General features: G+C 41.8%; 1 protein-coding gene, 1 long non-coding RNA gene and 1 other non-coding gene across 3 annotated transcripts in view; 1 reads left to right on the forward strand and 2 right to left on the reverse strand.

Annotated features, from left to right (window-relative positions):
* LOC133227755 (uncharacterized) overlaps positions 1-13,350 on the forward strand; it is a 218,930-nt gene that overhangs the window by 74,714 nt on the left and 130,866 nt on the right. The gene's annotated exons all lie outside the window — the stretch shown is intronic.
* Positions 7,440-8,693, reverse strand: LOC133227753 (nucleophosmin-like). Its single transcript, XM_061382654.1, has one exon. It carries the CDS (start codon positions 8,637-8,639, stop codon positions 7,767-7,769), a length of 873 nt encoding a protein of 290 aa, XP_061238638.1. The 5' UTR covers positions 8,640-8,693; the 3' UTR covers positions 7,440-7,766.
* TRNAC-ACA (transfer RNA cysteine (anticodon ACA)) lies at positions 12,664-12,736 on the reverse strand. The gene has a single exon. It is a non-coding gene; the product is annotated as a tRNA-Cys (tRNA).

Here is a 13,350-nt window from a genome sequence, read left to right on the forward strand (position 1 = left end):
AAGTTAAAATGATTTCATTAGGGTGGGCCCCAATCTAGTGGGACTGATGTCCTAATAAGAAGAGATTAGGACACACAGACAGCGGCCCATCTCTGGTATGCACAGAGAGGCAACCATAAGAGGACACAGCAGGAAGGCAGCCAAACCGGCCGAAAACTTGACCTTGGACTCTGAGCCTCTACGACTCTGAAGAAACAAATTTCTGTTGTGAAATCCATCTAGTATGTGATACCCTTTTATGGCATGCGTGTGTAGTCACTTCAGTCATGTCCGACTTTTTGCAATTCCATGAAACATAACCCATCAGGCTCCTCTGTCCGTGGAATTCTCCAGGCTAGAATACTGGGGTGGGTAGCCTTTCCCTTCTCCAGAGGATCTTTCTGACCCAGGGATCAAACCTGTTTCTCTAGCGTCTCCTGCATTGGCAGGCAGGTTCTTTACCACTAGCACCACCTGGGAAGCCCTAATAAATGACATACCTTCTAATTGGTCTTATATGCCACTGCAAGATTCCCTTGGCTCAAATTTACTTTGATCATGTCAGTATTCTTTTGAAAAACTGAAAGTTTAAACTTCCTATTCTCGTATTTATGATTTTCAAAAATCTGACCCCAATCTGCCTTTCCCCAACTTAATCCACACTACACAAACCTCCTCTAGTAAAACAGCTCCATATCATCTCCCAGGTGTGCTTTGTATCTTTCCTCATTCTATGTGGAATATTGAAATTTCCATCCTTTTAGATCTTACCCATCCCTCAGTATCCATCATCTCAACTTCCCACTCACCTATAAAGCCTTTGATTATCTTAATTATTAAAAGCATTTTTTCCTCTTCTGAGTTCTTACAACATTTTATCATTATTTATTCACAAGTCTTATTCCTCCTGTTTGAGGGTAAGATCCTGAAAAGTTCAAGTCACATTTTTATACCTATATGTAAAGTTCCTAGCACAACTTCCAAAGAAAAGGTGATTCATTCATTTATTCATCCGTACATTGCTCTTAGCCACGTGTTATATTAGTCTGTAGAGGATACAACAGAGAACAAAACAAATGTGGTCTTTGCCCCAGGGGACTTACCTCCCATTGGAGATGCAGACAAATGAGTAATCAAGTAGGTTAGAGGTTGTTGTTAGCACCTTGATAGAGAATAATGTCATGACTTATCTCAGATAGTGTGCTTTGGGAGGGCCTGCTAAGGAGGTGCCATTGAAGCTAAGACAGGTAGGGAAGAAACCAGCCCCAAGAAGCAGGTTAAGCAAGGAATGAATTTTGTGCTCCAACTAACATGCTTAGAGCACAGTGAACAAGAGGGAGTGTGGCTGGAGGTGAGGGCAGAGAGGAGGTGACCACTAGGTCCTGCAATGCCTTGGGAAGGGGTTTGGGTTTTCTTCGGAAGCCTTCAAAGAATTTTAAGCAGGCAGGTGTCATGGAATGCTTTAAAAATCTCTCTGCTATGCAGAGAATAAATTGTAAGAGTGAAAACATGGAGACATATTAGGAGACTATTGTGGTATCCAGGTTAGAAGTGGTGGGTTGCAAACTAGGGTGGCAGTGGAGAAAGAAGTGGATGAGGTGTAACATTTTGGAGGTGGCCTTACAGATGGATAGGATGTGGGGAAACTGAAGAAGAAGGATTACTCCAAGATTTCGGTTTCTATTAGCGATGTTTTTCCTTATTTAATTGTAAAATAGGACCTAATGATTAAAAATAGTCTTACACAATATACACATACACACACTATAGGAAAATAAAGGCTCCCAACTTTGTTAAATTATGCTTCCCTAATAGCTCAGTTGGTAAGGAATCCACCTGCAATGCAGGAGACCCCGGTTTGATTCCTGGGTCAGGAAGATCCATTGGAGAAGGGATAGGCTATCTACTCCAGTATTCTTGGGCTTCCCTTGTGGCTTGGCTGGTAAAGAATCTGCCTACCATGCAGGAGACCTGGGTTGGGAAGATCCTTTGGAGAAGGGAAAGGCTACCAAATCCAGTATTCTGGCCTGGAGAATTTCATGGACTATCCATGGAGTTGCAAAGAGTCAGACATGACTGAGCAACTTTCACTTTCATTTGTTAAATTCTACTTGTCAAGGACAATAGCTTTAATAGTTGAATATATGCTGGGAGCTGGCCTGAGGAGCTCCACCTGTGGCAAAAGTCATGAGGGAGGAGGCTCGGCATACGCAAAGGCGGGGTCGAGCCTCAGGAGTCCCCCTGGAAATTCTCGAGCATCTGCCCCCAAAACCAGAGTCTGCCTACTTTCTGCTTTGTGCTCTCACCTACACCTCTGACTTTACGGGGGTCTGTCCCCTACTACCTCTCTCTGAAAAAAGAGTTAGCTTACAGCTCCAGTTAATAATTCCTGGGTGTGACAGTGTTTCAACCTACAAACTCCTTTGGAAATCCTCTAGCCTGCCTGAATAGGTTTTTCCGGCCACATGTGATTGTTCAGAGCCTCCCAACTGTGAGAGGCAGGAGATGTTCTAAACTGTCTAAATACAGATTCCTTTGAGTAATTAAAAGATTGATTAGAAATTGTATTGGTGAAGGGTTTTTCACTTGTTGGGCCAATGTTTACTGCTAAGTCTCCATATCCCTAACCTACTGTGTTCTTGGCAGTGTATTGATTGATATAATGGGTGTATAGAAATGTAAGTAGTAGCCTCAATGTTTGTAACCTTGGACCCTTGAGTTAATACTTTTTTGGATTGAGCCCACCTCACCTTTGCCCTATAGGAATGCAACTTTATCTAATGCTTTTTGGAGGCTGGTGCCTGACTTTAGAATAATCACCTTTAGAGAAAAATAAGTTTCTTAAAATGTTAACAGGCCTCCTGGCCATAAGATGATGTAAATCACCTAAACTTTTGCATATGATAAGTTTGAAAGCCTGGCTTCAATTAGAATCAGGAACTGCTGTCCTTGCATGACTATACCCCTTCCCCCATTATCCTCTATGCACAACTTAAGGTATAAAACTACTTTGGAAAATAAAGTACGTCCTTTTTTTCACCGAAATTTGGTCTCCCCATGTCGTTCTTTATTTCACCTTCTGGCTGAATTTTTCCTCTGAGGCGGGGAAGCTCGTCAAGCCTACTAATTTTGCCTGGGCTTCTAAGATCTGACCGGGGGAGGCCTTAGTGTCTCCTCTCCTTCGGGAGAACGGGAGGACGCCTGCGGCCTTCGTAGGTGACGTAAATTCCCTGCTTTGGAATTTTATTCAGCCTCTTTTCTTCACTGAATTTCTTCGCTGAGATATCCTTATTTCACCACTCTTTATATCCTTAATTAACGTTTAATTAAACAGTTGTTTCCTGATCCTCGCTGATACCGTCCCCGCTTTGAATTCCCTGGATCCACCGGGGCTGGACCCTGGCAAATATATGTTTAACACATATACATACACACACACACACACACACACACACACATATTTTTAATGCTTGTGGGTATATGTGTGTGGTAAAAATGGAAAAAGAATGTCATTCAAAGCAAAAACCAGCTATAGCCACCTCTAACCTCTCTGGCATAGCAGAAGTCTATCTTATGTAAACAGTATCTTACTTAGAAAAATTACCTTGGAGGCCTTTTTGGTGAGTGTCCTGGGGAGAGAGGGGAAAACAAAGTGAAAGGTGAATTACTCTGAAAAACCAAGTGAGGGGATAGCCTGATCTGTGGGTAGCCTGGGAGAGAGTTTCTGAAAATGAAAGATGGAGGGAGAGGGGACACAGATGGAGGGGCTATCCAGTAGGGAGCTGAGGAAATCCTTGGTATGTAGTGGATGTGATCAAGGAACTTTGGAACAGGAGTGACTCTTATTTCTACATGGTTCTCAGCTTTGCTGGACTCCCTCCTAAATTTTCATTAAACTTCTGTTACACATGACAGTTTCTAGTGGTGATTTAGCTTAAAGCTAAATAAAAATAGGAAATTGGTATTTAGCATGAGCAAGGCAGTCTTGGCAGTGTTGTGACTGATTGCCACAGGTAGTGAGAGTCAGGTAGTTGAGAGTAAGGAGAATCAGGCTGCAGAGTAGATAGGAAATAGATATGATTTCTTATCTCTGTTCTACGGATGAAAAATTCCCTCAGTTTGAATTTAGGGACTTAGGTACTTGTGCCATTTTATTTAAGTAGTTAAAAAATACTTTATCCCTAAGGGTGGGCAGCAGAATTTGATTGTGTGTGTGTGTGTGTGTGTGTGTGTGTAACATATGAACTGTGTTCAGTGTAGATCCAGGTATCTGGCTATAGTTCTTTCATTATTTAAAATGCATCAACATCCCTGGCAAGGTATGACAAAAGCAGTAGTGGGCAAGAAATCTTTGCATTTTCAGGGTCTTGGATGGCCCCATAAATAAGAGTTGGCAGCATTGTTAGGTGACTTTTAAATTTAGGTTTTTCACCTATAAGTTGAAGTTTTTCAACTTCAGCATTTAATTATTCTGTATTTGAAAGGTCACTAGAAACCAAGAGTTTTTTTTTTTTTTTAATAGTGTTGAAACTGGAAAAAAAAGTTTAATCAATTTCCATTCAAACCAAGCTCCCCTCTTGCATTTTTTTCCCTTTGGGGAGGTTATGGGGTAGATAGAGGTTGTGGAGAACAAGGCGGTTATTGTTTTTGTGAAACTTTTTGGTTTTGACTCTGACCTTTATCTTATAATAGAAGGTAGGGTGTTCTGTATTAAATGGAAGAAACCTGTGGTGAGGGAACAAAGAAACCGTAATAGGGGAAGCTTAGATATAACCTAACAGAGAGCCCATATTGTCTAGGGAGAATCATTTAGTAGCAGTAGATAAGTTCTAAGTAGGACAATGGGGTGACCTATAGCTGAATTCCAAAGATCAGTAGTTCAAGGACATTTAATAGGCTTCAGAAATCTATTTGTCTTGCCAGTATTGATCAATACCACCCTCTTTCCCCCTAGCTATATTCATAGGTCTTCTTTTTTTATTTTTTTTAATTAGCTTATTTATTTTAATTGGAGGCTAATTACTTTACAACATTGTGGGTTTTGCCGTGCATTCACATGAATCAGCTCTTCTTGATTCTCATTATGTTTAGGAAAACACTGGCATATTCAGATGCCTTCAGAAAAACAAACAAAATCTTCAGGGTTACTCAAATCCACCCACAGCCACATCCTTCCAAACATGCTTATTTCCATAAGACCTATATCTTTAGAAGATGGGAGGAAGGAAGAGATGTGAAAGGTTTTAGATCCAGTTCACCCTTTAGTATTTCCCAGATTTATAATATGCATAAATGATAAAAGTGAGGTTTTATTCTTGGTTCTGTTGTTGATCTTGGGAAATTTCTAAAGAACCTAGGTGTTTTTTGTAACAAAGAACCCCAGGGCATTGTCAGGACCAAACTACTTTAAATCTTTTGCATGTTATTAACTTAATAAATGATTTTGCTTTCAACTTTTGTTGTTCTAGGTTATATACTTGCTTGCTAATCACAAGAAAGTGATTATTTCAGCTTTTTTTTTGCTTTTTTTTTCATGAGATTCTTATTTTGTTTGCAGTTAGATTTATCACTTTCTAGGGTACTCCACAGAAAGCATAGTTACCATGGGACACCAAATGCTTCATGAAAGTAATGATCTGGCAGCTTGTTAGAAGGGAAAACCAAATAACCAAATGAACCGCCTGTTTTTCCCTTTCCTTTAGACTCAATCAAAAGAATCCACAGTAAGTCTTCAGAAGGTGCTACCCCTAATCCCAGATGGGGAATTCCTTGGTTCTTTCCAACAATTATGGTTTACCAAGAACTGTCCTTACTTTGTGCTGTAATCTACAGCATCTATAACACCATGCTTGCTCAAGAAGTTGCCTGCTTTTTGGCGTGAATGCCTACCATGTTTAGGCAAGAGCAACTTGAAGCAGAGAACTCTTTTAGGACAAAGATAGTGTCTTATTCATCTGTTCATCCCTAGGGCTTAGAACAATGCCTGGGACAATGTAAAGTGTTAAGTGTTAATCGCTCAGTCATGTCCAACTCTGCGACCTCATGGACTATAGCCCACCAGGCTCCTCTATCCATTGAATTCTGTAGGCAAGAATACAGAAGTGATTAGCCATTCCCTTCTCCAGGGGATCTTCCCAACCCAGGGATTGAAGCTGGGTCTCCTGCATTGTAGGCAGATTCTTTACCATTGAGCCAACAGGGAAGCCCAAAGGGACACTATTTACCAAGGGTGTTGAGGAAGATCACTTCGGGATTGATCTCAAAATGGTGTAGCTCTCTGCATCCTGGCCACACGTTGGGAAACATGTTCCTGGTTCTTTGGTAAAGAACTCTGTGAATTAAAATACCAGGCCTTCTTTGGGGATTGACTCTGAGCTGCTGGGATAATAAATTGTTAATAACAGGAATTCAGAAGTAGAAGTCACAGTGACGAGATTTACAGCTGCCAGTGGCTGGTCTCTTAACTCTGGTGGGAGCAAGGACCCACTGCCAAGTGGTCAATGTGTTCTGAGCAGAGTAACGATTGTAAGGATAGAGGCTGCAGTGAGAGAGGTTGGCATCTATTCAGCACAACAGGAAACCCTGGGATACCAGGGAAAGGTAAGAGTTGGGAGTTTGGAGACCATACCAACAAAGTTCAGGGATTGAGGAGGTCAAAGACACTCAAATTGCTGTCCATCATGGGCAGATGAGGGCCTGGGGTAGAACAGGGTAGTCACAATACTCATAGATCCATTGAGTCAAACAGTTGATTTGATGAACAGACAGAGATGGCAGCTGGCTTTCTTAACAAGTCCATGATTCCATCGTTTTAGTGAGAGCAGATGATTTGTGAGTTCCCAAGAGAAAATTGTGGTGTTGAGCAGAGATGCCATTTTCCCATGAGGGAGGGGGTTTGAGCAAGTGTGTTCTCTATATGAAAGGCCTCTGGAGATTAGATCAGATGTGCAGTTGGGGTTTGCGTAGGGGCAGCCCACAGGTGAGAGGCACCTCATTAAGTTTGTGTCTGAGTGGGCTGAGCAAGTGGGGAGGTTGCGAGGAGCCCCACAGGCTTCAGAACGTTGTCAGTTCCAGTCCCTTGTGAGTGGTTGGCTGGCTGCACACCTGCTGCTGTGTCTCTAGCACAGCTCTGCGTGCACACTTTGAAAGTGTTCTCACATGTAGATCCTGTTTATGTAAGAAGTTAGATCAAACACCCCCACAGTGCTTTAAGTACACACTGGATGGGTATCCTCTTACCCCTGCCATGACTCAATACACAGAGCAGAAACGCTGCTCTGTTCTCTAGACTCTGAATTTCCAAAGTAGAATCACTTGAGAATCACAGAAAACCATCCCTCTCTCAATAAGTGCTGTCCTGGCCAGCTAACCTCCATGGCTTGCACTGCTGCAGGGCTGGGGGTTATTGATTAAAGGAAAAAAAAAACAATTTTTTTAAAGATTTTTTTTTTAATGGACAATTTTTTTTTTACTTTATTAAAATACTGAGTTTATTTCACATGTATATTTTTTTCTCCCCACCATTTCCATCTGTCTGACCACCACTACTACTATTCCTATCATAACATTCCATACATACTTAAAACCAAGCAAAGGGTGGAGTTCCATCTTTAAAAACTAAACAGGCATTTTGGACAACACATTCTTGGCAATGGAACGTGGACAACATTTATCAGACACGGTAGGGAAAGTTCTCACTCTGCATCATAAAAAGGACAGCCAGATATCAACTGTTACAGAAATGAAATAAGACAGAAAATTTTTAACAAACTATTTAAACTATTTTCTTAAAGAGACTTCCTCCACTGCCAGAGATCTTGAATAGCCTCCTGGTCAGTCATCCGGAAACAATTCTTCACATAATTGATAAACTTGGCTTCCACTTTGGGAAGGGAACCACGTTTTTCTATACTTGCTTGCATTTTTGCTTTAGTGTCTTCTACAGAGCTAGGTCCTTTCGGTGTTTTAGGTGTTTTTTCCTGTTTTTTGAAGGATTCTTGACCTTTTGATCTTGGTATTGACGGTTTTGAGTCTTTTCCATTTTGGTTCGATTTTTGTGCATTTTTGGCTGAAGTATCTCGTACAGATTTCTTTACTGGAGCTTTTTCTTCAACTTCCTCATCAAAATCGTGATCATCTTCATCATCATCGTCATCGTCGTCATCATCTTCATCTTCATCAGCAGCAAGCTTCACTTTCTTCTGGGGAACCTTGCTGCCACTTCCAGGGGCAGAACACTTTCCAGATATACTTAGGAGTTTCACCTCCTCCTCCTCCTCTTCTTCTGACTCTGCATCTTCCTCCACGGCTACTAAGTGCTGTCCACTGATATGCACAGGCCCTGAACCACACTTCAGCCGTAAGACCACAGGTGGTGTAATTTCAAAGCCCCCAAGAGAAACCGTTGGCTGTACAGACATTTCCAAAGTTGCCAGTGTTACTTTAATTGGACTGCCTTCATAATTCATCACCTCTGCTTCAACAACGTGTAACTCATCCTTTGCTCCAGCCCCTAAACTGACCGTTCTTAAAGATAACTGGTGCTCATTTTCATCATTATCCACCTTGAAGTGATAATCTCTGTCAGCCTTTAGTTCACAACCGAAAAGATAGTTCTGGGGCCTCAGGGAGCTCATGTCCATGTCCATTGAATCCTCCATGGGTTGGCTGCACGCACTTATGTGGGAGAGAAGCCGGACGGAATTGAAAGAGTACTATTGGAACCAGCAGCCGTGTAGGACGAAATCACACCAGGGTTAATGGACTATTTTTAAAATCTTTATTTAATTAGTTACAATATTGCTTCCATTGTTTATGTTCTGATTTTTTGTTTTTTTGTTTTTTGGCTGCCAGGCGTGTGGGCTCTTAGCTCTGTGACCAGGAATCAAACTTGCACCCCCTGCATTGAAAGGTGAAGTCTTAACCATTGGACCTCTGGGGAAATCCCAGAAAAACCAAAATTAATATAAACAAATCACTTACTTTTTCATGTTCACTTTCTTCCATTCTGAAGCTCTCCTTCCTCTCTCTAGTATTTTCCTATCATCTTTCTCTTCAGTTAATTGGAATGAATTGCTCAACAAACTTGTTATTCAAACATGAGACATCTTTTTGCTCTTTAACTATTTGTTTGCCTGCTACACATTTTCTCAGCAAGGAAGCCAAAATTTCTCTTGAGGTTCTCCTACTTAAATTGCCTAGTAACTTCAGGGTTAACGCTATGTAAAAACAGAATAGGGGTGTGGTCAGTTCCTTGCTTACCACCACTGGGGACTGTGAAGACCAGTCTTGCACCTCTCTGCAGCAGGGCTTGTCCACAGCAGCGGTGGTACCCATGGTGGCCCTGACACCTCCATTTTATGCAGCGGTTCTTCATCTACACTTGGCCTCTGTTGGCTTTCATATGGCTCTAGCAGAAGGTTCTTTTGGTTCACACACACAGACAACTAGGGGCAGAAACTGACCAACACTGAGAGGTTTAGTTGGGTTCTAATAACTACAGCGAAAGAAAGTGAAGTCACTCAGTCGTGTCTGACTCTTTGCGACCCCATGTACTGTAGCCTACTAGGCTCCTCCTCCATCCATGGAACTTTCCAGGCAAGAGTACTGGAGTGGGTTGCTATTTCCTTCTCCAACTACAGTGAAAAGAGAGTCAATATTCTCCACCTTTTCTGGTGACCATTATCACCCAAATGGTAGCACTCTTTTAAAGCCACAGAAAATTCAACATCTCTTTAATACTTTTCTCCTATGAAAAGAGTGCTTCATTGTGGTGGACAGAATATAATCATTCATAAATCCACTTTCCTCCCGTTCACATAGGAAGACTTCATTTTCCAGCCTTCCTTGCTTCAAGGTGGAAACTGTGATGAGAAACACACAGAAAATATGGGCCCACGTGCCCTATTGTCCCCAGGTTTTGCCATAAAACCTTTCCACGTGCCCTTTGCTTTATCTGCATGGCTGAAAGTAAAGGATTCCAAGATGGTAAAGCCATGAGTAGGGAATAGCCTGAGCCCTGAGTCACTGCTTAGAGGAAAGTCACCTATTAATAGGAAAGTAGTCAGTCTGCACGATCTCTTGGGAGCATGAGAAATATGTCTGTATTTTGTGAAGTCTTGAGATTTAGGGGTCTAATTGTTATCATAGAAGAGTCTATCCTTCTTTAACCGGTACACTTATTACTCAAGGCAATTTGTCACACCCCTAACCCAGACAATGTCATCCAGCTTATTTTTGCATAAGCAAGAGGAGCCTTTTATATTTACCCACAGTGAACAGAAAGGTTTGCTTCAGACGGACTTGCTTACTGACTCCTAGACTTTAAAGGGGTTGACATTTCTAGGATTACACCTACATCAGTCAGCTTGGCTCAATTATACTATGATAAAAAATGACCTCCAAATCCAAGTGGCTCCTATCAACAAAGGTTTATTTCTTGCTCAATTTACATTTCCATCACTGGTCAGTTGAGGCTCTTGCTCCATATCTTCATTGTGAGATCCAGAATGACGATGCAGCCTCTATCTGGGGTGTTGCTAGGCTCATGGAAGAGGGAAGTGGTCCCCAGTGAACTTCATGCTAGCTCTTAAACTTCTGCTTGTAAGTGGCAAGCATAACTTCTGCTTGCATTTGATGGAACAAAGCTTACACGGTTAAGCCTGATGTCATGGAGGGTGACATATAATCCTGCAGGGAAGAATACTACAGAAAGGGGAACTGGAATGTTTGAAAGAATAATAACATTATCTATCAAAATCCTCAAGGTACACCCTTCTTATTTTTGGTCTTGACAGGCATCCTGTTATTTTTTAAAAGGTGTAGGATAGGATGCTAGTGGGCATTTGCTTAACTTAAATATTTTGAAAATACATCCTTCCCTAGTGTTGAGTCCAGAAAGAGGCTTACTTCTTCTTCTTTTTTTTTTTTAAATTTATTTATTTTAATGGAAGGCTAATTATTTTACAATATTGTCTTGGTTTTGCCATAAGGCTTACTTCTTAAAAGAAAGACAAGAGTATCAACTAAGAAACTCAGTGCTCTTTATTTTTATTGGAGTATAATTGCTTCACAGTGTTGTGTTTCTGCTGCACAACAAAGTGTATCAGCTATATGTATACAAATATCTCCTCCCTCTTGGACCTCCCTCCCACCTCCTCTGCATCCCACCCCTCTACCAAAACTGTCCTTGGATCCAAGAATATGAGAGAAAGAAGTCTGTTACATGAACATTCATCCTTGCTGGAGAAGATCCAAGTGTGGACAACAAGAAACTTATATAAAATAGTATACAAAACGAGGAAAATACAATTAGGTACAAAAGTGAGCATTTCTTTAGAACGTGAAGAAAAATCATAATTAATTCAGTTAAGTTCAGTTCATTCACTCAGTCGTGTCTGACTCTTTGCAAACCCATGGACTGCAGCACGCCAGGCTTTCCTGTCCATCACCGACTCCCAGAATTTGCTCAAACTCATGTCCATTGAGTTGGTGATGCCATCCAAACATCTTGTTCTCTGTTGTCTTCTTCTCCTCCTGCCTTCAGTCTTTCCCAGCATTACTCAGTGCTATTTAAATAAAATTTTGCAAAGGGATACACAATCTCCTTTGCTCCCTTTTCTGGTCAGCTTCTCTTTTTGTTAGCCTCATAACAGAATAACTTTCTTGGGCTGTATCAGTTTTTTAGTGTTGCTATTACAAGTTATCACAAATTTAGCAGTTTAGCACCCATTTATTATCTTGTAGTTCTGAAGCACAGAGATCTAGTCACAGCATCCAAGACTTTGAGTCTCGTAGGACTGAGATGAGGCATCAAGAAGGGTCTGGAGCTTGCTTCCAGGCTCATTCAGAATTTGGCCAGGTCCAGTTGCATGTTGGCCTGAGGGATCTGTTTCCTTGTTTGCAATTGGTCAGGATATGTTACTAGTTTCTAGAGGCTACCAATATTCCCTGACTTATGGCCCCGTTCCTCCATCTTCAAAGCCAGCAACCATGTGGGTTGAGTCCTCAAGCTTCTAACCGCTCTGACCTTCCCCTTCTGCCTCATCTGGCCTCCGCTCATCTCTTTAGCCACACCTCTCTGAATCCTCTGCCTCCACTTCTGCTTTTAAGGGCTCATGTGACTATGTTGGGCCTACCCAGATAATCCAGGGTCATCTTCCTATTTTAAGCTCAGCTGATGTGCTATGCTAAGTCGCTTCAGTCATGTCTGACTGTGACCCTATGGACTGAAGCCCTCCAGGCTCCTCTGTCCATGGGATTCTCCAGGCCAGAATACTGGAATGGGTGGCCATTTCCTCCTCCAGGGGAAGCTCAGCTAATGAGTGAACTTAATTCCATCTACAAAATCTCTTCACAGCAGTGCCTAGATTAGAGTTTAATGGCCAGGAGGTGAATCTCAGAGAAGGGTGGGGCATTTCCTTAGAATTATGCCTACCATGAGTTTTAGTTATATCTGTGCACCAGATAATTGGAAATTTTCCCTGCATCCTTTCATCTTGTCCTCAAGTCTAGTAGGTTTGCTGGTATAAAAATCTAGGAGAGAAAACTATAAACAAGGCAAGTCGCTCAGTCGTATCCGGACTTTTTGCGACCCCATGGACTGTAGCCTACCAGGCTCTTCCATCCATGGGATTTTCCAGGCAAGAGTACTGGAGTGGGTTGCCATTTCCTTCTCCAGGAGACCTTCCTGACCCAGGGATTGAACCTGGGTCTTCTGCATTGTAGGCAGACACTTTACCATCTGAGCCACCAGGGAAGTCAATCTAGGAGAGAAAACTCTATAAACAAGGCAAGTCCTAAGCACAGTGACTTCCCTGACTAGACCTTGAAGTTAGGAACAGAACTTTACACTCTTTCCTACCCAGCACCCTACAACTTGTGCCCAGTAGAGGGTCTATAGGAACTCGCTGTTTCTGCTGCTGTTGCTATTTTTGCCTTGGCTGCTAAAGAATGAAATAGACCTACCTCTACATAAGTTTCAAGCAAATTCAGAGGGCCTGTGATGTATTACGTGAAACACAGTCTTTTAAAATAGCTAAATTTCTAGCTCAGAAAATGGTCCTTCAGGATGGCTCACAACCTTTTTCCACCCATCAGCCTCAGCCTACAATGTAACCTCAGTTTATGGAGGAGTAGGGTGAATATGCGTGCATGTTTATTTATTAATATGAAACCTGAAAGTGTGATGATTTCTGAAATTATTAACGGAAAACTTAGGTGGATTCTAGCGGAAGACTCTTTTACTCCCCACTTCATATTCTTCTGTGGTCCCCATGGAAAGGAAGTTCCATCAACCCTTCCATCCTTTCTGGGAAGTACATGCAAGGGGGTTTCTGTGTTTCTTTCCACCTCTTACATGCTTGTCTCCAA

This window comes from Bos javanicus, chromosome 16 (genome assembly GCF_032452875.1).
Source record: "Bos javanicus breed banteng chromosome 16, ARS-OSU_banteng_1.0, whole genome shotgun sequence".
NCBI classification, from domain to species: Eukaryota; Metazoa; Chordata; class Mammalia; order Artiodactyla; family Bovidae; genus Bos; species Bos javanicus.